Source organism: Empidonax traillii, unplaced genomic scaffold (genome assembly GCF_003031625.1).
Source record: "Empidonax traillii isolate 1590-97213 ecotype Southwest subspecies unplaced genomic scaffold, ASM303162v1 scaffold499:size456302, whole genome shotgun sequence".
In the NCBI taxonomy this organism is placed as follows: Eukaryota; Metazoa; Chordata; class Aves; order Passeriformes; family Tyrannidae; genus Empidonax; species Empidonax traillii.
The window spans coordinates 212611-235235 of NW_020955692.1; the positions used below are offsets into that span (position 1 = coordinate 212611).

At 48.3% G+C, this 22625-nt stretch overlaps 2 protein-coding genes across 4 annotated transcripts in view; one reads left to right on the forward strand and one right to left on the reverse strand.

Annotated features, from left to right (window-relative positions):
• The window catches only part of TCF7 (transcription factor 7), a 63304-nt gene extending 59727 nt beyond the window's left edge, over positions 1-3577 (forward strand). Inside the window, exon 10 of one of the 2 annotated variants that reach the window (XM_027896485.1) lies at positions 3381-3460. In XM_027896485.1, coding sequence (XP_027752286.1) covers positions 3381-3460 — 80 coding nt within the window. Of the gene's footprint in view, positions 1-3380 lie in introns of both variants that reach the window. The other variant, XM_027896484.1, reaches the window with a different exon arrangement.
• A 5092-nt stretch (positions 3578-8669) lies between these two features.
• Positions 8670-16937, reverse strand: SKP1 (S-phase kinase associated protein 1). Of its 2 annotated transcripts, XM_027896489.1 has the most exons (7): positions 16804-16878; positions 14734-14786; positions 14244-14340; positions 12393-12466; positions 11511-11654; positions 10708-10848; positions 8670-9951 (listed from the first exon to the last, which is right to left on the reverse strand). In XM_027896489.1, exons 3-7 carry the CDS (start codon positions 14338-14340, stop codon positions 9916-9918), a joined length of 492 nt encoding a protein of 163 aa, XP_027752290.1. In that variant the 5' UTR covers positions 14734-14786; positions 16804-16878; the 3' UTR covers positions 8670-9915. The 2 variants fall into 2 exon arrangements, with proteins under 2 accessions (XP_027752290.1, XP_027752289.1); XM_027896488.1 differs by lacking the exon at positions 14734-14786 and having other exon boundaries at positions 16796-16937.
• Positions 16938-22625: the final 5688 nt, after the last annotated feature.

A 22625-nucleotide genomic window follows, 5' to 3' on the forward strand; every position in this document is an offset into this window, starting at 1 on the left:
CAGCAGGAAAAAAAAAAAAAAAAAAAAAAATTGGGATTGTAGTCGTGTGTTCAAGTGGCTAAAATGATGTTGCCTCTTTTCTTCCTCCTGCTCCTCCTCCTCTTTGTGCCTCTGCCTTGCCCACTCTCGCCGCGCATGCTTCTGTGTTCAGATCCTGCCTCTCCTAAGAAATGCAGAGCTCGCTTTGGCCTCAACCAACAAACGGACTGGTGCGGCCCGTGCAGGTGTGTATTGGCATCTCCTCGCTGCTGGGGCGCTGCGGGGACAGCGGGAGCAGCTGCAGTGCCCTCCCGGTGCCCGCGGGGATGGGGGTGCCCCGGGCATCCCCCGGAGCTGCTGCCCGAGCTGGAGGGTCAGGCTGCACGCTGGGTTTCTCACACCCCGGGGCAGGGTTGGTGTAACGCCGCCGTACATATTCCTCAGCTGATGGAATTCCCTGGTCTTAAAAGCTGATTTCCAGGGTGGAGACCTCTGTGACCCTGCTGTGAGGCTTTTTTCCCCCCCTGTTAGCGATTTCCAATCACATAAACAGCACCCTAGGGCCAGCAGTGAGGAGTTAGTGAGTTTCTTTTTCCCATTTATACTGGGCTAACCATGTATTTCAGGATCCAGCTCTTCCTGACCCTTAAATTTCACAGCACCCACCACGGGTGGGGTGGGACAGCCTCGAGCAGCAAAGCAGTGCAGTGCCCTGCCCCTCAGGCTTCCAGGGAAGGGACATGGCCAGGAGATAGGAAAATTCAGTGCATCAACCAAGTGCTGCCTGGCTCAGGGGGGCTGCAAAGGCAGCCAGGCAGAAAAAGCTCCATGGGGGCTTCTGGGCCTGGGCACTGGGGCACAGGGAGGCCCCAGCCCGGACAGAGGTCTGTGATTCGAGCACATTTTCACAGCAATGTGTTAAGGACTGTAGGAGAAGCGGGGAAGTAAAGTATTGCTTGATTACTGCAGCTTGAAGTGATTAAAATCATTCAGTGCACCCAAATGTGGCCCAGACTTGCTGCACCCCGAGCTCTGGTCCCTGTGGCTGAGCCCCAGCTGAGCTCCCCTCCTGCACCTTGGGGTGCCACAAGAGCTCCCTGTTCACCTTTTACACCCCAGGTGGTGTCACCAAGCACCGTTTTTTAATGACTAAGAATCTGGACAGAGCTCCCTTAGTGTGTCAGTAATACCTGAGTGTCCAGAGGGGGCTGTTGGAGGCCCCATCCCTCCCACAGCCGGGTTGGGTGCCCTGTGCCTCTGTGGGCAGTTCTTCCACCTTTGTTCTGCCTCCACTCCAACTCTGAATTCAGCTTCTCCTCTGCACGGCTTCCCAATTAACACAGGCTGCTGGAGTGCTCAGAGACCTTGGCATGCTCTTCCCGTGTCCCCTGTGTAACCAAACCCTGGTCAGCCAGAGCTGCTCTGCAATTCCTGCACTAACACTCCTGTGCTGCCTGCTCTGGTCACCTGCAGAGAACAACTTCCCAGGAGGATTTCCATCCACAGGAGAGGTTACCTGGTTAAGACTCACGTTGCTGCTTTGGAGCTTTCACCCTGTGAAACCTCTCCTGTCGTGTTTTCTGTCGCATCAGCTGGGTCAGCACGGCTGACGGTGGCACTGACAGCAGTGACAGCAGTGACAGCACTGCTCCTGTTCACATCCAGTGCAGGTCGTGTTTCATACCGGCCTTGCTAATGCACCTTCTCACCCTGTCTGGTTTTTCATTAGGAAGATCAAAGAAAGGTGTGTGCCCGCATTAGCGAGGTCTCATTTCATCTGTTTTCCTCAAATGAGGCAGCCGAGGCAGGGAGCTGGGTGGGAGGAAGCTGTTCCTCCACCTGTTTTAGCAGTGAAGTCATTAATGCCATCTCCAGCAGAGGAATTGTCCCCTTGCTACTGTTAAGGGCTCTTCTGTTTGAGGTGCTCAAGGACCCACAGCAAGTGACTTGAGGGATCTGTCACATGGAGAGAAGGAAAAGCAGCTCAACAGAGTGTGTAAAAACAAAACAGTGGGAGGGACTGACTGACTCTGGACAGCCAGGGGCAGTTAAAACAATCAGGTGCATGAGATGACACCTGGAGTTCAGGGTAAATACTGAACAGAACTGTCCAGGGATCTGGAGGAATCGTGTGCCAAACCAGCTACAGCAAAAGTGGGGAGTGACTGGTATTTTTGAGACCCCCAAATCATGACATCCAAACAAGTGGGAAACCTGAGTGTCTTCTCCAGGAGGGATGAGGGGAGGCTGGTCCTGCTGCCAAATCTGTCTCCCCAGTTGGTGTCTGTGTACTGTCATTTTGTACCTGGACTGCTCCAGCATCCACAGCGACACCTCAGACAACCTTCAACCATCTCCAGCCAGTCCCAGGCCAATTCCTTCCCTCTTCCTGATCTCTGTTGAGCACTTTGCACTCAGCTGCATCACTGAGTTGTTCTTGGAGATGGGAAATATGTTGCACAAATAGCTGAGAGCAGGGGCTCCTGCTGCCAAAAGAAGAGCTGAGAGCTCAGACCAGGTTGGACAAGGCTTGGAGCAACCTGGTCTAGTGGAAAGTGTCCCTGCCCATGGCACGGGGTTAAAACAGGATGAGCTTTAAGGTCCCTTCCAACCCAAACCAGTCTGTGGTTCTGAGTAGATGATTCTGTGCACAGGTCTAGGAAAGTGCTGGGAAATGGGCTCTTGGAACCTTCAGATTTTGGGATGGGAAAAGCCAGGACTGGTGTGAGGGGCAGTGTCCCAGCAGTGTCCCAGCCAGCACTGCTGACCACAGCGGTGTGACTGTCCCGTGACACCAGCACACGTGTGTCCCGTGGGCCCTGGTGGGCTCTGTGGGGAGGGTGACCCCGAGGGGTCCTGAACTCGTGAGATGATCACCCCACACAGCCTCCCAGAATCTGAGGAGCCAGGGCGGTGGCTGGTGTGGAGTGACCTCCTGGGTTGATTTTAATTATTGTTTGGGGGGGTTATTATTTTTATCATGTTTAGTATTATTATTATTATTTATATTCTTATTATTTTATATTGCTCCGCTTTTATTATTTTCATTTTACAGTTTTAATTTTATTATTATTTTGGGGGTTATTATTTCTCTCTTTTTTTCTGTTTTCATTTTTATTACTTTTTTTTATTATTATTTTTGCTCCTGCTTTCATTACTCCTTCTCCTCTCCCCATGCTGTGGGCCAAACCCTTTTCCCTTTGAACCCCTTTTCCTTCGAACCCTCTCCCTGCGAACCCTTTCCCTCGGTCCCTCCTCCCTTCGAATCCCTTTTTTTTGGAACCCTTTCCCTTCCCCTTGGATCTCTGCCGGCGCCCTCTGGCGGTGTCCCCGCAGCGCTGCAGCTGCCGGTGCCGCCTCCCCCCCGTCACTGACCGAGCCCTCTCTGCGCGCTGTTCCAGGAGGAAAAAGAAGTGCATTCGGTACCTACAAGGAGAAGGACGCTGTGCCAGCCCAGTTTCTTCCGATGGAAGTGCTATAGACTCGCCTCCATCCCCTCCGGACGCACTCCGATGCCTCCCCTCCGCCTTCCCGTCAGAGCAGCTCGCAGCCCCCGCCGACCCCGCGCTCCGCCACCAGCCCGACCCCCGCCCGGTGTCCGCGCAGCTCCCGCCCGACTCCGGCCCCTCCGGCCCCGGCCCTTCCAAACCCGGCCCCTCCAGACCCAGCTCCTCCAGGCCCGGCTCCCGGCGCTCCGCGGCCGCGTCCCCCGCGCACAGCCGCGCCCCCGCGGGCACATAGTGCCCACCCGAACGGGGACCGGGCACCCGCCCGACCCCCAGCACACCGTCACACACGCAGCGGGATGACTCCAGGATGATGGATGGGAAACCCCTCCGGTTGGGGTTGGTTTGGTTTTTGTTTTTGGTTTTGTTTTTTTTGGAGGGGATGGGTGATAAAGGTAGAAAAGCAATTTCCAAAAAAAAAAAAAAAAAATCAAAAATAAGTACTTGCCAAAATTTAAAGTGCTGATGAGTAAACAAGCCTTTTGTCCCTGCCCTGTGCTGCTTTTTTTTGTTTTGTTTTGGGTTTTGTTTTGGTTTTTTTACTGCATTATCTCCCCGCGTGGCGGAGAGCAGAGCCCAGTCCCCAGCTTGCTGCTGTAGGTGGTAGGTGCTGTCCGTCTAACCCTGGCTTCCACCCCCTGCCCTCTGAGCTGCTTGAAAGTGTAGTCACTCACAGATCTCCCACAGCCGTTCCACCGTGGAGCTGGAAAAGCTGGAATAGGAGTGTTTTTCTAAAAGCCCTCATGTCTGAAACGTAACCGTAGCGGTGCCAGCGCTCGGATCTGAGCGGGTCACAGAGAAATGAAATGCTCCAACCAGCCAGGTGAATTTTGTACACGTCTTGTTTGAGAACAGGAAGGTGTTTACAGATGTGTCTGTGCAGCACCAGCCAGTGAAGGAGCGTGGACTGAGCCCAGGAAGGGCTGATGGTCACTGGGGCACCGGGCAGGTGCAGGGTCTCCCTGGCTGTTAGGGATTGTCCTCTGCAGGTGAGGACGGTCAGAAATCCCACCAGCGAGGTGGGCAAAGCCTCAGAAATGCCTGTGTTGCTTCTGTGGGCCTTGCCCTGGCTGTGCCCTGGCAGGGGCAGGCAGGGAGCCAGCAGCCCTGGCAGGGTGGGCCGTGGGCAAGGCCCTGAGCAGAGGCCCTGGGGAGAGGTGTGAGCTCTGCCCCAGCTCAGCTCTGCCCCAGCTCAGCTCTGCCAGCCCCAGCAGAGCAGCACTGCCCTGCTCTGGGCTGCAGGCGTCCCTCTGGCCGTGCCCTGGTGAGATCAGAACCCTGTTCCTCATGATTCAGTGTGTAACTTTTTAAAACACCTTATTCTGGCTTTTTCTGACTCTCCCCCCACCACCCCCTTGCCAACGCGAAATGTTGATTTGTTCTCTCCAGCCTGAAAGCGTTTACCGGTTTCTGGTGTTGTATTTATACTTTGAGTTTGACAAACATAAAACACTGTGGACGGATTATGATCTCCCTGAACTGGTGTAAATCCCAAATAATTCCAAGTTCTGGATTTACTTCAGGTTGACAGACTTCTCACAGAGATCACAATCTAGTCCAGTGCAATTTTCCTCCTGCTTGAAAAGAAATATTCCAGACTGCTGAAGAGAAAAATGACACCACACAGAGGGAGAGGGGGTCTATTTTTTTCCTATTTGATAGATAGGTTCTGGAGTACTGAATACAAATTATGTAGTAATATTATTGTAGAACTGCGAGAAATTTAAGATGAACCTTTATAATGTACAAAATATTTTTATATTTTTTTTCTTGACGCAAAAACACAAACCCTAATTTTTTACATTGGACTAAACATAACTTTTTAAACAAGTTTATGCCTCAAAGATTTAAAATTTAAAAAAATAAATAAAAAAAAAATTTAAGAAAAGCCAAACCTGATTAGTCTGTAGAGCAGCTTTGAGTTTATTCCCTTTATTTAGGTAGTTTTGCTTATAGCAGTGTAGATGTTTTTATTTCTGGTTTTAGCTTAGAAGATCTAAACCTATTGCTTTATTCCTCTCCTGTGTAAATGTAACTTCAGAAGCACTGACTGAAAGCTACGTGCACAAACCTGACAAGTTTGCAAAGAGTCATTTAAAAGTCTGACCCATTTTAACCCTCGGAGAAGTAGCATTTCCTGACCCAATGCCACCTGTACTGACTGCACTCACGGGGTTAATTACACAGCACTAGATCAATATGCAATCTGCTTGTTTTAACTTATTTTAGCAAGCTTAGCCAACAGCATGTTCCAGTGCTGAACAGAGGAACTCAGCAGACTCTTGCACATCTGGCATGGCCTCTCCAGTCACTTGATTTAAAAACAAAACAAAACAAAACAAAAAACAAAAAGAAATGTTGTTTAAGAAATTGCCATGTCTCAGGTCAGCATCTGCTGCTGTGAGAGCCTCTGCTGCAAGGTGCTGTCCAAGTGTCACCCACTGGGGACAGCAGAGATGCCAGCCCAGCGCCCTGGCCGGGTGTACCCCCCCAAGTGCACAGCTGGTGTAACTCAACACCCGACTGGCACTGCGTGCTGGGATGGACGGTGGGACAGCAGCAAAGCAAAACGCAGATGTGTGTGGGTTAAGAGCAGGGGAAGCTGAGGGGAAGGCCCTGACCAGTATGAACGTGGCTGAGGAGGAGGCAGTGCGAGCACCCAGAGCAGCCCTCACTCATTTCACACTCGGGGCCTTTCTCCCATTGTTTCAAGGTTCCTCTGGTCCCCCCTCAGTGTTGTGGTCCCTGCCCTGACCATCTGCACTACAGCCTCCTCTCATCATCGTTATTTCAACCAATTGCTGTAAAACCTCCTCCTGAAGTGCCAGTGCCCTGTCCAGGATTCCCTCCTCGTGCCCTGGTGGCACAGCAGCATTTCCAGAGCTGGAGCACTCGCACCCATCTCTGCCCCGGCCTGCCCGTGCTTCTCCCTACATACAGGTTATAGCCAGACTGACCCTCGGGAGAAACAACACCCCCTTGGGATGTGCTCTAATCACTTCACAGAAAATTTACCGATTTTTATTCCAAAACACAGAAGAGATATCTTTAAGCTGCCCCTTTTCCAAGACAAAACAGCACAACTGCTCCTTGCCCCGCAGCTGATAACTGATGCCAAAACAAAGCTACTCTTATTAATACCAAAAAAAGTGTCTTTAGAACTGCTCTATGAAGTGTCGCCATTTTGTGTTAATATTCTTTTTTAATAGAAGGAAAACTTTGCCCTTACATTTTTATCTCAACGAGAATTATTTTTTTTTTTTTAGTTATTTTACAGCAATTTTAACTCTTCCTGAAATACACATTTGAATTCCTGAAATCAGTTTGAATGTAGAAGTCATGGAAGTACCACTTCATTAAACCAAGTAAAACCACTGTATGTATGTAGCAGGGATAAATGTTTTGCAGCTGTACTTTCATTTGTCCAATGACTATCCATCATTTGTTGTAATTTTTTTACTTCACTGAGTTTGTATTTTTTGGCTTTTATGTTCAAAATATGTTTATAGCTTTATAAATAAAAGTAATTGCCAGACTGGCTGTTCAAAAGAGGCCACTGGAAATTATAATCCTATCCAACTCTCAACTATTTCTTAGCATTCAAGAGGATTCCTGCTTGCTTTTTTTCCCCCTTCAACATTTGCATGTATGAATAGTTTTTAGAGTAACTGCCAGTTGTCTTCAAAGGGTAAGACTGAAGTAGTAAAGCAAGAGTAAGAAGAAATACACCTTCTTCTACAATCCCTCTTGATGCAGCCAGCCTTCCCCCTCTCCCTGTCCCCACACGTAATCCCTTCAGCCAGGAGGAGCCTGATCCCTCAGCATGCCATGACTTAGAAGAGAAAATAAAGTTAAGGAAGCACCATGCAAGTTAACAACAGCAACAGAAAGTTTAACAGTGGGCAATCAGTGTGTCCCCCTGTCTGGAATGTCAGAGTTCCCCGTGTCTGCTGGAGCAGCAGGCAGGGAACAGGCTGAGCTGGAAACACATGGCAGCCCAAGCTGTCTCAGCAGTGTCCTTCTCTACAGCACAGCATAATGTCACTGGAGTGGGTGAGACAACAGAGATTTAAAAAACCCCAAAGTTCTCCTGCTGCCATTCAGACTGTGAATCTGGCTGAAGCCTGAATCACTACCACAGGGGAATTTCAATGAGTGAAAATAACCAGGAAGGAATCCTGACTACCTACTAAGAGTATTAAAAAATATGTCCAAGCTGCATCGTGCCCTGAGCACAGAGCAGCCCTAGCCTGCAGCTCCACAGCTGCCCCGGGGTCATCACCAGCCCCGTGTCACAGCCCGGAGCTTCAGCGCTGGCCCAGCACGGGCTGGGCTGCAGGACAGGGGCTCCAACCACTGCCAGGCCTTACCCAGGTGTGCTCATGGCATGGCAAACAAAGGACAGGCCACACAAGGAGGAACAAAACTGCCTCGTCCTTGTCCTGCAGCACCTGAGGCCCTCGTGCAAGGCGGTGGCTGCTGACACACACACACACACAGAGTCTCATGACGAGCACCTGCAGGAATTTATACAGGTTCCTACCAAACACAATCACAGTACAGGCTTCTGCATGAGCCACACAGCACTCTGAGGGTGAGCTGGAATATTCTGGAACACTACACACACAGATGGATTTGCTTCTTACAGGAATCCAGGACAAACTGAATATTCAACAACTGCAGCTGCAGAAGCATCACGTTTTTCTCCGGGAGCACTTTTAAACTGAGGTGCATTGTTTGCAACGCTGGCTGCTGGAAAGGCTTCAGCATGTCCAGGAGCAGCAGTGGAGTATTTTCTGCCCACTGACAATATCTAAGACACCCATGCAACACACAGCAGCACAAAGGCAGGCCCAGCACCTCAGCAGTGAGCAGATGTGAGCAGCAGCTGCAGCCAAAGCTTGGGTTTGAACGCTCCTTTAGAGAAAGTTATTCATGCTTTCAGAACGGTTACATATCAAGGACTACCTAAAAGTTAGCAAGCATCAAAAAACATCCACCTGGATGTTTAACCATCACCCAATTTCATCTGAAAGTTGCCCACTGTCCTGCATTAGTCATTTAACAAAATCTTGGCATCTGCTTTATTCCAATTACCCCCTGCCTCAGTGCTGTTATTTGTACACTCAGAAATAAGTGACAGCAAGATTGCCTAGTTCCAAATAACTAGAACCATTTGCAAAGGAAAGTTTAAAAGCCCTTTATTAATCCAGAAGTGAAACACCGATATTTAAAGTGAGATAAGTATGTTTATTAAGGTTCATTCTACTCTAAGGTTTATACAGAGAATGGAATGCAATACAAGCTAAGAGCACACCTCAAAGATCTACCACACAACCATCCCCTACTCCCTATAAGGGAACAGTAAAAAAAAAAAAAAAAAAAATTAAAAATCAGAAAACCAGTTACTGTTTAACTAGTTGCAAGTGGCTTTGTCCAAAGAAGTTAAGCTTGATATTGCATTAGCTTTGTATGAAATAATTAAGTCTCTACAAGCTGAAGTATCACATACAGAGGCAGAAGATTTCCCGTGGACACATGAAACCATGTTTTCAAGAGCTACATCACAAGGGTTCTTTAAAACTGCCTAAAAACCAGCCACTAATGGCATGCACAGGTCAATAATATTAACTTTGGTAATGTCAGTCATTTTTGGTCAAATCTGGGTTCCACTTTTAACAGTAACATGTATAAAAACACACCCATCCTGTGCATAAAGCAACACACTTTATTTGCTACCAGCTAGAGGCAGGTCTTCAAGACATGGCTGAAGTATTTCAATTTAGCTGTCAGGAGCTTGCTTAGTTCTAGATCACATTTTCACTAGTCTATAAGGCAAGACTAACAGGACAAGCAAGTGGTCAAATATTTAATTTTTTTTTTTTTTTTGAATGCAGGACAAGAACCATCTTGAAAATTATATAGCTTTAAGTAACACTAATTTTTTTCCACAATGTTTTTGGAAGAAATCCAGTAACTTTTTTTTTACATTACCTAGTTCCCCAAGACACACTCAAGTTTGTTTTTCTTTCTGAAACTATCAATACCCTGTAAATACAAGTGTTTTGCTCTTCTTGAGGAAGAAGTCACTGATGTTTTTATTTACAACAGAGTCAATCCTCAGCACTGTAACTGGACTTGAATGGTTTAAAAGTGTAATGAAAATGATAACCTTAAGTGCTACTTCCCATACAGAATCCACACTTAATTTTATTCTTTGCAAAGTAAAAAGACATCCAATTACACTAGTAAAAACTCAGAAGATTTAGATTTGTACTCAAAAAACCACTACACATGCAAAGGGAACAATATCCTGCTAACACAACTTCATTTGCTGCTGCATTTGTCTAATATTAACAATTATGAACAGGGCAGTGCAACTAGTATTTGGAACAATCCTTACAGTGTTCGAGTGTCAGGCACAAATACTTCACTTCTCTTCACACCACTGGTTCTCTTTACGTACCTGAAAGAAGAGTTTCACTGTTAATACACTGCTGGAAATTCCCATAAGTTATCCAGCATTATTTCCTGCAGGGAGGCATCAACCTGGAGCAGCTTTAACTCTTCGTGCAGGGTTTGCAATTAGAAAAAGGCAGTCTTCCAAACTGACCTTTTCATCAATATATAAGCCAAGAAACTTATTTCTCATGCCCAGATTTGAGCAAAACTGGGAAATTTTCCACCAAGTAAAGCAAGCGGATTACTTAAAGTCCAAGTTGCTCATTTCATGACACGGCACTGAAGACAAATCCCAGTGTCCAGTCCCTGCCTGTGTGTTTAACCAAGGCATCTTGTTCTGCTCTTTCCCAGCTCTGCCATTTTGCAGTTGGTTGCTGTTCAAGTTTTAAGACCAGTGAGTTCATCAGAGAACCCAAACATCTTACCTTTTCAGCCACACACAGCAGTGTATCTTCAGCACTCCTACTACAGCTCCCGAACAGCAAACTGGGACTGCCACAAATAATCCTACACACTGTCTTACCAGACATGTGTTGGAGCTAGAAAAATTAATGTGCTCTCTTTTGACCTTTCCAAGCAATGGGCTGCAAGTGCTGCAGATACCAAAACGTTTTCTACCAGTAGCAACCCAGTTATGAGGATTTTATGCATTAGTTTATATTTATTAACAAGTCAGTTGCATTAGATTAAATTCTGAAGCACCACACAGTAATCCAGCCCCAAAAGCCAGCCAAATTGTAATTAAACCCAGATCAAGTACCTGTGCTTCTTCCTCTTCAGTGAAGTCATTCTTAATATTGAATGTCTTGCGAATTTCTTCTGGAGTTTTCCCCTTGATCATGTTTGCAACTGTCTTGCACGTGACATCAAGCAAACCTTTGATGTCCAAGTAATTCGCAGCCTGTAGAAGAGTTTCCAAATTTAAAGCCTCCATATCAATATTCTGCCTCTGCAGATGTCCTACCAAAATCATGCTTACAGTGAAACTGTAGAACACTGTAACTGCAAACAGATCATCTGCACTTGGAGAAGCTTCTAGCTGGAACCTTCCAGTGACAGTACCTACAGCTTGTTTGCCAAATGAAGGGGAAAGTCATCTGTACCATGAAAAAGACACACTCCTGCTGCTCCTTTTGCAGAGGGCTTTGAGGAGTCTGCAAACATCCAACATCTTCAGTGCTGCAGTCCTGGTAACCAGCCAAGGCAGGCAATGTGGGCTCACAGGACCATACAAGGTACAAATTTGAAGTCAAAGCTGTATTTTAACTTGTGTGCAGATCTCCAGAACTCCATTACTAGAAATAAGCCCCCATCAGCTCAGACTCAAGAGCCACAAGAATAAAAGACAGCAATATTCATCAAATTGATTGACTGATGAGTATAATTAATGGCAGCATTACACTAAGAAGCATTCTAACATCCTCAGCAATGCCAGCCAGGAGTTGCCAGAACCACCTGCCCTCCCCACATCCCCCTCCCAAGGAAGCACAAAGGCTGTTTCTCAAGTGCACTAACAGAGCTCACTTCACAGGCACAGCCTTTGCACTCTCTGAACACACTCACCAGGATAAGTTCAAAGAGGGTTCCTTGGTCTACTTTCAGAAACTCTTGATCCCACACAGGGATGTCATCTGTTCTTTTTTCTTTGTTCTCATCATCCTCAGGAGGAGGTGGATCATCCTTGTGATGGGTGCACCACTGAATCACCTGATTTTTGATATTAGAGTTTTGATATTAGAGTTTTATCCAAGTGGCTCTCCCACTAGGCCCCAACTATAACTTAACTTCATTTAGGAAGAAATGTACATTTTTTTTCTAGATTACTGTTAGAATCCTGTATGAACATGGTCAAACCAACAATATTTTTACTGTAGAACAACTGATCCCCAATTTACCCCAAAACAGGCACAAGAGTCCAGTGCTTATTTTGGCCCCACACTTTCCATTTCAGAGCAAGAAGCATCTTAGCCAAACCCACACTACCACACTTCTCCCACGTGACTCAGTCACCATGGCCTGGGAGTGAATTTAATGCCACCAAGTGCACAAATGTCCCTTAAGCGCCGTCACTGCCACTGCCTGGCCTCAACCCCCTCTCTGAACACCTGCATCTACAGAACAGCCACCTCAGTGCACAGAATCCACTTCAAATCAGGGCTTTAACAGCATGAAATGCCTGTGTGCTCACATGTCCAGCACCTCCCCAGCACCTCAGGAAGCCCATCTGGCCTCCAGCTGCTGTTCCAGGTCACCCCTGTGTCCTCCTGCCAGCCTCCCCCCACTTCCCAAATAGCCCAGATCCCATGTTCATGCACCTGGATTAGGTTAAGCTTGTAGCCAGCACATGAAAAGCGTTTTTTATCCCACGGTTCACAATACCAAACTCCCAAGATGAAGTTCACCTTTCACTGCTGCCATACAGCACAACCACTTCCAGCATCTTACCTTTTTTAAGATAGCTGCATTCACATTTGGAAGAGGGACTGGGTCATCATCACCTTCATCATCCATTCCCAAATCTAAAAATGGAAAGATGACTAAGCAATTGGCAGACAAGACCACTGGGATGCTTCCCCAATTCTCCACTGTTTTCACAGCACTGAGGCTGAATGACTGGCAGCAAAGGATCTCCAAAGTGTGAAGTCAGGAGCTTTTAGAAAGCTTTGTGGAGCTCTGGTTGCATTATACATCCCAGGCTACACCAAGATTAGGCCAAGTGGCCAATAAAGCTGCCTCATCACACAGAGCACCAACAAACCATCACCTATAGACAGTCAGGTACTTGTTAGAGCAGAACTTGCTAGTTCAGTGATCTGGGAATTGGGGATGTTCAACAGACTGACAAATATTTACACATTTTTACCATTTACATGGGTCAATCCACAAGCTCCAAGTGAGAGCTCCCATTCCAGTGATCATTAAATAAGAATTCAGGTCTACTGTGACAAAGACAGAGCCTTGAGCTCTGTATGAGCAGTAAATACTGGAGCCACAGAGATGCCATTCTCTGGCTCTGCAGCCTTGTACTGATCCTTCCCAGCTCAAATGATAACACAGCAGCACCAACCCTTTCATCAAAAAAGCATTTCTACAGCACACTCCTGAGACTCCTTGTTTTAAAAGCTTGTCAGCATGCTCCAGGCAGTTCTGGATAAAGTTTGTCACTCTACCCTCCTGCTATAATTAAGGAATCAACGTAAAAATTGAGAGAAAAACATAATTAAAGTTTGGACTTGATACACAGAACAAATAGCACATTATCCCTCTGGTTAGAGAATATGCTTTTTTATTATCCAAATGCCAACAGTTGGATAACACCCTGGCTGTCAAAGCCATCTTGTAATTAATTATGTAATGAACTACACAGACCTTCACTCATTACATGCACAGATGAGCCAGTTCTACATCACCAAGGAACTTCATTTTTAAGACCATATGATCATTGTCACTGATCAAATTTGAACATTATAAAAAAAACACGTATTGTTTCTGTATTTAGACAAGTCAGTTGTTGTTACCAGTGGGATATTAACACAACTTTTTGTTTGAAATAACCAACCTCCTTAATTCAGAGCGGAAGAGTTCAGTGCTTGATGTATCTCAACCCTGTTCTTATAAGGTGTCACAACCAAACATCATTTTAACTACATCTACAGAAATATTTTTTTCCTCAGTTAATTCAGGAATACATCAAAAAACTTGAAAAAAACCCCCAGTAAACAATGAGGATTTGCACTGGAGGGATTAGACACAGTTTGCTCTGTATCTCAGCCATCTGGCACATTTCCCCTCCCCCGCCACGAGTTCTTTTGTTTCAAATTTATGTCAGCAGGAGATCAGAACTAAGTATTTACCCCAAATAATCTAACTGTATCCACCAGCTCACAATATAGGTTTCACTTCAGCTCTTTATTGCATTATTTATGATCTCCCACTCCCTTTAAGTGATATTTACATTCTGAGATTGGTTTGGGTGATTAAATAAACCGAAATTGTTAATGTTATTAATGTTCTGTTTGCTTAGGTTTCACAAAACCGTAGGCAGGGCACTGGGGTGCTTATATTTCACTGGCATCCCTGTAAGTGTTTTTAACAAGAGCTTTTTGCAAGAGCACATGCACCCAAAACAGCTTCAGCTCCAGCAGCCGCTGTTCCAGCTGTTCTGGCAGGACACACCGAGCTGTTCCAGAGGGCTGGGAATCCTTTTCCAGCACAGTGCCAGTTTGTCTGCTCTGTCACAGTCCCTGCTCGAGAGCCCTCCTTGAACACCCTGTGACCCCCAGGTCTCACCCTTACCTTCCAGCATAGTCTTTATGGTCACAGACTGTTTTGCAATTTCAACATCAACTTCGAAGATCTCTCCATCTGAACTCTGCAGTTTAATTGAAGGCATCTGCAAGAGAACTTGACAGTTATTTCCACTCAACACTCAGCAGATGTTACAAGTTTAGCTGACCCAAAGATGTCCATCACCTCTACTGTGTCTATTGCTCCTTCCCAACAGCAGAGCCTGGTGCCACTTGGAGCACACTCGGATTATTCACTGCTTGAATCAACAGCCCTAAACTCATTAATCCTCACGATTAAGAAACAAGGACTGATCAAAGCCTAATTTAAGAGCTTTTTTCTTAACGTGAAAGCATAAAATACATAGAATGCATCAGTCAATAGTGCTTGTATTTTTTATTTTTTTTTACAGTGCAACACTGGAGCTATTTTCTCTTGAATTAATTTTCAACACTTGCCAAACACTACTTATCTCCAAATCCAAACAACTGCTACTCGCTTTGCTCAAGTGCTGTCAGATCTCAAAAGCAGTTTCAAATGATAGCCTCTGGAACAGAATGACAACACTGAGGGTGGAAGGAATTACTCCAGACAACCTAGTCCAGCCTCCCCTGCTCCAAACAGAGTTAAACAAACCAGGTTACTCAGGATCAAAGGCTTTCCTTCAGAACAGTGTTTGGTTTTCTCAAGAGATTAAAAAGCAATACACCCCTAGGAGGAAGGTTTCAGCACTCACTGCTGCTCTTGCAAAGCAGGAAGTTAGATCAGCACTTCGTTAGTACCTGACGTGACCATGCACTTTAACAAAGTTTCTCAGACAAACTGTGATCATCCCTACAACAAAAAGGAGCAGGCTTCAAAGATGCCATCAGCAGAAACACTAATTCTACAGGGAAACATCTTTCTGGATGTTTAACAACTCAAACTCAGAAGTAAAGCACATGACACAGCAGCCAGGGCACTGCACTGGAACCAGCTGAGGGACACAATAAACACGACTGTCTGCCCCTATAAATTCCATAAGTTGGTTCTTAACCAGCTAGTAGGATGTGTTGTAAGCTCCTTTACTTTGTTAGCAGCAAACCAGTGCAACTGTTTCATTTTTTCCCTGGAGTTACCTGCTCCAAGATCACTGAAGCGTGTGTTTGTACAGCCTGCAAGGCACCCAACAGCTCTGGGAACAAAGAATTTCAAATCAATCTCAGTTTCCCAGTGTTCTTCCCCCACCAAACTTACGAGCCTTGCACACCAGTTCCTGGCAGCAGTACCTGAGCTACCAACACTGAATTAGCTGGGCCGCTTGCAGCAAACTTGTATTACTCCTTTTTGAAAGCTCATCAGTGTGGCTGAGCCTGACGGAGCTGCTGCAAAGCCAGGCCAAGGGAGGCTTGGCCAACACACGTTATTAAGCAGCTCACACCAGCCTGGAGCCCTCATTGCTTTAATTTCCACTTGGCAGCGAGCAGCCAGTTAATGTTTACACAGCAGTGAAACCCTATATGACAGTGCTACTTCTAATTAAGATGGGTGTTCTGGAGGGGCACGGTCATGATTGTTCCAAAGGTACAAATATATAAATACACACGTGTGCACAGAAATAAAACTTGCATAATAAATAAAATAAAATCCTGGGTTAGCAGTCTGAGTGGTGATGCTCTGGGAAAAAAAAAAAAATTGCTGTGGGCACACATTTCAAATTTGATGCATCTGTTCTTGCAGTGGCTGCCTGGGAGCTCTCCAGAACAAACCCAGCCTCCTGAGCCCGGCTTACATAATCCTGCTCAGCAGAGCCGGCCAGGGGGGGATGCTGCCCGGGGATTGCCAGCGAGACCCTCGCGTCACCCAGATCTGCTTCTAAACGAGCCCTGCAGCTACTGCTGAGGGTCTCAGACAGCGAGCATGAAGTTAATCTGCTGCCTCATCACTGATAAGAACTCAGGGTTTCGCCCACATTTCGTTATTTTTACACCACAGAGCTCAGTTGCCTGGAAAATATATATTAAAAAAAAAATAATAATAATTTTCAGCAGCTGCAGCAGAGCTGCGGCAGGTGCCGGTCCCTGGGCAGCAGCACCGCTGGGTGACTAAGCAGGCGAGCCCCAAAAGCTTTATTCGACAGCAGCAGAACAGGCTGGGGGGGTGGTGGGAGAGGCGGTAAGAGCCCAGCCTGAACCACAGCGACCACTTTACAGGGATAATCCCGGGAGGCCGCGCTCAGCCCCATCCCGGAGGGTCACCTGGTGAGACCAACCCGCCCCTGGGGCGAGGCCACCCCGGAGGGTCCCGGGAGGGTTCCCTCGGCCTCTCTGCCCACATCCCCGGAGGCTCCAACACCCCGGGGGCCGCCCACACCTCGGAGGGCTCCAACAGGGAGCTTCATCCCCTCAGAGCGCGGGCGGGCTCAGCTCCTCAACCCCCTCACCCCCTCAGGGCCCGGCGGCAACCCAACGCCCCGCCGCGGCCCCCGCAACCACCCCACGGGCTACAGGCCGCTCCTACCGCCCCCCTCATAGCGTCTCCCCGCTCCCCTGGGCGCGCCCCCGGCCTCGTTCGGGCCTCACCGTGAACAGGAGGAGGCGGCGGGAGCTCCGCTCGCACCGTGAGGAGAAGGAGGCGGCGACGCTCAGGGCCCGACTGCGGCGGCGCCTTTTATAGCGGGGGGGGCGGGGGAGAAAGGCGAGGACCCGCCGCCTCGCAACCGACGGGCTGTCCTCGGCGGGCGCCTGAGAGGAAAGACCCGAAGGGGCGCTTCGAATGGCGCCGGGAGAGGCGGAGGGGTGGAAACGCAAACCGGCGCTGCCTCCCGCGGGGTGTGGAGTGGGGAGAGGAGCTGGGGAGAGGGCGGGGAGCGGAGCGGGGGGTGCTGGGTTTGTCAGGCAGTGGGCGGGGAGTAGGGGGCCTCCGTGAGGGCTGAGGCGGCGGCTCCGCGGGGGTCCCCGGGCGGGCCGTGAGGGGGATCGGGGCCGACTGGCCCCGATCCCCCTCACGGCCCGCCCGGGGATCCCTCCGGCAGCGTGGGCGATGAAACCTTCTGGACACAATGCCAATGTGATCCCTGCTGGAGCAGGGAGGCCTCTTTGGTGGCCCTCCAGCCTGGCCTCACTCCGTGAGGTGCCCGCCTTGTGCTGTCGCGGCACTTGCTCCGCGCCCCGGTGGGGCCTTTTAAGTAGGGAAAATATTTACACAGTGACAACCTTATATCACAGAGAGTGCGAAGCCTCCGAACTACGCCTGCTGAGAGTTTGTGATTGTGCCTTCGTCGCGTTTACCTCTTTGCCCCCCCCCTCAAATCACTCCCATCTCCAGTGCTGGGAACCGCATTCGCTCCATATAAACAGCATTGTCCCTGTACCCTCTTGAAATGAACAAACCAACATTTTCCCTAAGTTTTGACCCATTAAGTGAAAAAAAAAAAAACGTTTTTCTGGGCTTGGATTTTTTTTTTTTAGCTGATTTTTTCATGCCTTTTGAAAGTTATTAAGGGAAATCTTTCACTGACTGATTCCTCTCTCATTTAAGATGCAAACTGCAATAAAATACATCATCTATCACAAATCGGTGATGCCTATTCCATTCTTTTTTATGGAATCTTATCTCTGTCTCACTGACACATTTCCCTTGAGGAAGAATGGAAGCATCTGAGTGCACTAAGGTAGCTGAGGTCCACCGCTGGTTTCCTGAAAGGACCTGAAAAACATCCACCAGTAGTTTCCTTTACTGAAAGCTTACCCTGCACCTCACGCATTACTCCTGTCCAAAAAGGCCAGAATAAACCCTGCTTAATCATAGCCGTGGGTGAATTCAATTCACAATCATACTCCTGATGAGCTTTATACTTGGTACGGCTCTCTGCAGCTTTCCAAAGGAGAGAATTCCATCCTAGGGGGATTTCGGTGTTGAATTCGAATCCTGGGGAAGTCAAAGCGGCACGAACAGCGCCCAGCCCCAGGAGAGGCTGGCACAGACAGGCCCAGTGCCACACATATCGTACCGAGAACCCCCCGGCGCTCCAGATGTCTCCCGTTATCTGCCCTGCAGGAGCAGCTGCCGCGGTGCTGATAGCCCAGCCTCGCCTCTGAGGCAGCGCTGATGGCACAAAAAAACCCCCTCACGATCCTCGGCTAAGGCTGCGAGGAGATGAACAACATTGTTCCGAAAAGGGGTGGCCCGGTTTCAATCGTTCCGAGCAAAATAACCCTCTAATGACAATCAGAGGGCTCAGCTTTGTTCCATGGAACCCCACACTTGGGAGAGTCCAGGCCACAGAATCAGTCACAGAAAGGCTGGGGTTGGAAGGGATCTTAAAGCCCATCCAGTGCCACCCCCTGCCACGGGCAGGGACACCTTCCACTAGCCCGGGTTGCTCCAAGCTCCGTCCAGCCTGGCCTTGGACACTGCCAGGGATGGGGCAGCCACAGCTTCTCTGGGCAACCTGTGCCAGGGCCTGCCCACCCTCAGAGAATTCCTTCCCAATATCCCATCTAACCCTGCCCTCTGCCAGTGGGATGCCATTGCCCCTTGTCCCCAGTCCCTCTCCAGCTCTCCTGGAGCCCCTTTAGGCTCTTCAAGGGGCTCTCAGGTCTCTCTGGAGCCTCCTCTTCTCCAGGTGAGCCCCCCATCTCTCCCAGCCTGGCTGCAGAGCAGAGGGGCTCCAGCCCTGGGAGCAGCTCTGGGGCCTCCTCTGGACTCGCTCCAGCAGCTCCACATCCTCCTGCTGTTGGGGGTCCCAGAGATGGACCCAGCACTGCAGGTGGGGTCTCATAGTCCATTGGTCTCTCAATAGATACCAGTGGACTGACCAAACCCAACAACCAAATACTGCCAAGACCAACAGGCTTTTTTTCATACTCAGCTTCTATTTCTTCTCTCCCTCCGCTCTCATTCCCCTTACATAACCGCAGGGATTCGAGAGAGTTTAAAAAACTAAAGATGAAGGCGGGGGGGAAGACTAAAAATAGAAACACCTACTTCAAACCTATTTGCAGCATCTACTTCCTAACCTCATCCTCCCTCCACCTCCACACACTTTAACCAGTGATTTTTGTACCAGCTGTGGCTTTGGCATCCCCTGAGAGCAGCTGGGCCGTTCGGAGGAGCCAGGCCCGGAGCCAGGGGTTGTGTGAGCCTCGCCCGAGCACAGGGAGGGCAGCCCGGGCAGTGCCGCGCGGTGGCGCCGGGGCTCGCTCCGAGGGAGCTCATCCCGGGAGATGCTCCCGAGCATTCCAGGAACTCCGGGGGAAGCGCAGACTCGCTGTACGTGGCCTTAAGAACGACGTTAAGTGGTAACGCAATAAAATTGTGAATATCCTTGATGGATCCTTGATACCAGCACGAGGGGGAGGGAGCTGTGCTGGCTCTACGGGGCTGCCTGGCACTGGTGGTTCTGACGCCCAATTGCTTTGAGGTTTCAAAGTCCATGGGAATAAAGAGTGTGTGTTTCAGGAGTCAGGCTAATTGAAAGCATTTTTAAAAGAGATTCCAGGGGGAAAGGGACGGTCCTGTAACATTTTGAGATGGCTGAGCTAAAGCTGGATAAACTCATGACCAGACAATGAGAGAACCCATCCCCAGCCTCTCTCTCTCCCCTCCCTCCCCCGGGCACGGTCCCGCTCCAGCAGCAGCCGGCTGTGCTCCTCTTCCCCCGGGACAAACACGGCGCTGGAAAGGAGCAGAGCTGCCTGGAAAGTGGGTCAAGCGTGGAATGAAACACCACAGCCAGGGCTCCTCCAGGGCCCCTCCTTTTTCCTTATAAAACAAGGAAAAGAGCAGCAGTCACTGCCCACCCCTGCACCGACTGCCGCCAGAAAGGGTTTCCCACAAGATTTATGGTTAGGCTGGGTGCAGGGGGGGTGATTTTTTTTCAAACTCCTGAAAAATAAAGGCAGTTGGGAGCCAGCCTGAAGCCTTTCAGCCCAATCGATCATGCAATTAGCAATGTACACAGCACACAATCCTCTTCGACAGTTCAGCACTTTCGGGTTTAAATGCACAATCCAGAAAACAGGTTATAGATTTAATGAAATAAATAATTAAAAAACAAAACCAAACCTAAAAACAAACTACCAACCACCCAACGTCCAAAAATCCAGATGTGGTTGGGGGAAATCTGACGAGGAAGATGAACACAGAAGTCAAGACAACCAGATAGCAAAGGTTTAGTTTGATTTATACAACCCTGTGCAATGATGTCAGCAGCTGCAAAAAGTGAAGTTTTCTCCTCACAATCACCTTCCTGCAAGTTTTCACCCAGGATGCTCCATCACCAGTCCCAGGTACTATTAGCAAGTAATGTTTTATACACCAGCAGCAATCAGTTTAATTTTCACCACAAAGCAGTTCTGTTCACCAGAGAGTAATTAAGAGATCAGTAGTTCAACCCATCTTAGCGAATAAAGCTTTTAAGCTGCAGCACAGGTTTTAAAAGGCTGCACTGCTTAATTTCAAACCAAAAGTGTTGTTTCAGCCTTTTTTTCCTGTCCATATGCCAGAGCACTCTGGTCCCTTGCTCAAGAGAGCAGCCTGCCTTTATTCCCATCCAAAAAGGAGCACAGCCAAATGAATTAGAGCACTGAAATAACTTTTTGTAAAACCACAGAAGGCTGACTCATGAACTGCTGACTCTGCAGGGCTTTGCTGGTGTGTTCAGGGTACTGAAAGATTTCTGCACAGTCCAGTGTGATTTTTACTTGCCTCTTTACCTGTTTCCAACCTCCTCCTGAACTCGCAGAGCACCAAGTACCCTGTGTTGAGGTTGCTGTAGCACACAGAAGGCACCCAATGCCTTTCTCCAGGGCTTCAAAAATCAGTGCTTGCATTTGGTTCCAAAATCCAAGCTCATGAAAAACCCTGCAACACTAAAAAGCCATTCCTCTTGAGTAAAACTTGCTTTAACTTATGCAACAGCCCCTAAAACACACCTCGAGTTTCACTGAGTGCTCCGCCACGAGAGCAAACAGGCAGCAATTGCAGAGTGATAAATGAGTGTGTGACAGGTGCAAAAGGGGGTGGGGAGTGGGGCCACACCTTCAACTCACTGAAGTTGGAGCAGTGTTTAATTTGAAATTCAGAGCTGTGATCACACTTGCCTCTTCTTACACACCATTTCTCCCGAGTGAACATTTATCCTTCAGCCCCCTCCTGAGGTCACAGCTTCTCCAACAGCAGGAACTGCGCTTCAGTACTGCTAAGGAAACAAAGGGGTGAGAGGGGAAAAACAGAGGAATGTGTTTATTGAACTATGGAAAAAAGGCCCCAAATAAACCCAGCCCTTGCGTAACAGGGTTGGCTTTGTCTTGTACAGGAGGAAATTTTTTAAGATTCAGGCTGAATTTTTAAATTGTCCAAGACTTTGTCCCAGGCTCTTAACCCACAACTGCTTTACAAATTGCCTTTCGGTATTTCAGTTGACTACTAAAAACCAAAACTCCCCTCCCATGGACCGTGGATTGGCAGGTATTGGCAGCTCTCAGCAGTTTTTTCTCTATTTCCAGATGGATTTTGACAGTAACCAGACTAAGATCCAGGCAGGTGAAATGTTCCAACTGTCAGCAGAGGGATTTCCCCACACCACCTTTTCCCCAGGGCAGAACTTGTTCTGTTACCACCCAGACACATGGGAAGGAGGAGATAATGCTCAGTCTTCCCTCTCCCATGTATCCAATATCTTTCCAAGGTATTACCAGAGACCTAAAGCAGGTAACCCTGCCCAAGGACTCGGATACCGAGCGTGTATGGAAGCATCAGCAGCTGGAAACAACCATACATAGCACGAGGTGAGTCACACACACTGGTTACCGTGGAGAAACATCCACCTCCAGAGGCAGCTGAGCCCCAGAGGAGCAGGGACTGAGGCAGCAGCCAGCCCTGAGCCCCAGGAGGGAGCAAAGCACAGGGGGGGGAAGGAGATAGAAGAAAGGAGCAGATAGATGGTGAAGGGGGGCAAAAATCCCTGGCAAATCTATTCACTTCAAATCTCTCTCATTTTTCCTTTCAAAAACAAAGTTACTTAAATGTTGTCCTGTGTAGGAGGGGGATTTGGTCTCTTGATTTAATGGCCCCTTAGTTCTGGACAGGCCTAACTTCCAGCTGATGTGGCCAAACACAACAGGGAAAACTCAAACCCCACCCCCCCTCTGTCCCCCAGGATTCTCCTGGCTCTGTCCAAGTTCTGAGAAAGAAGGAGGAGAAAGTCTTTAAAGTGGTTCATAGGAAAGTAATTTCATTCTTGAATCTAAACCCCTGTCAGCCCTCCCCACTAAGAACGGGGTGCAACATTCCTGCTTTGAACACTGAACTATCACAACATGGGATTGATTCTCAGCTACTCTTGTGCCTTTCTTGGAATTCATCAGTCTCTGTAGTGAAGAGGAAACATCACCAGCGATCTCTAGA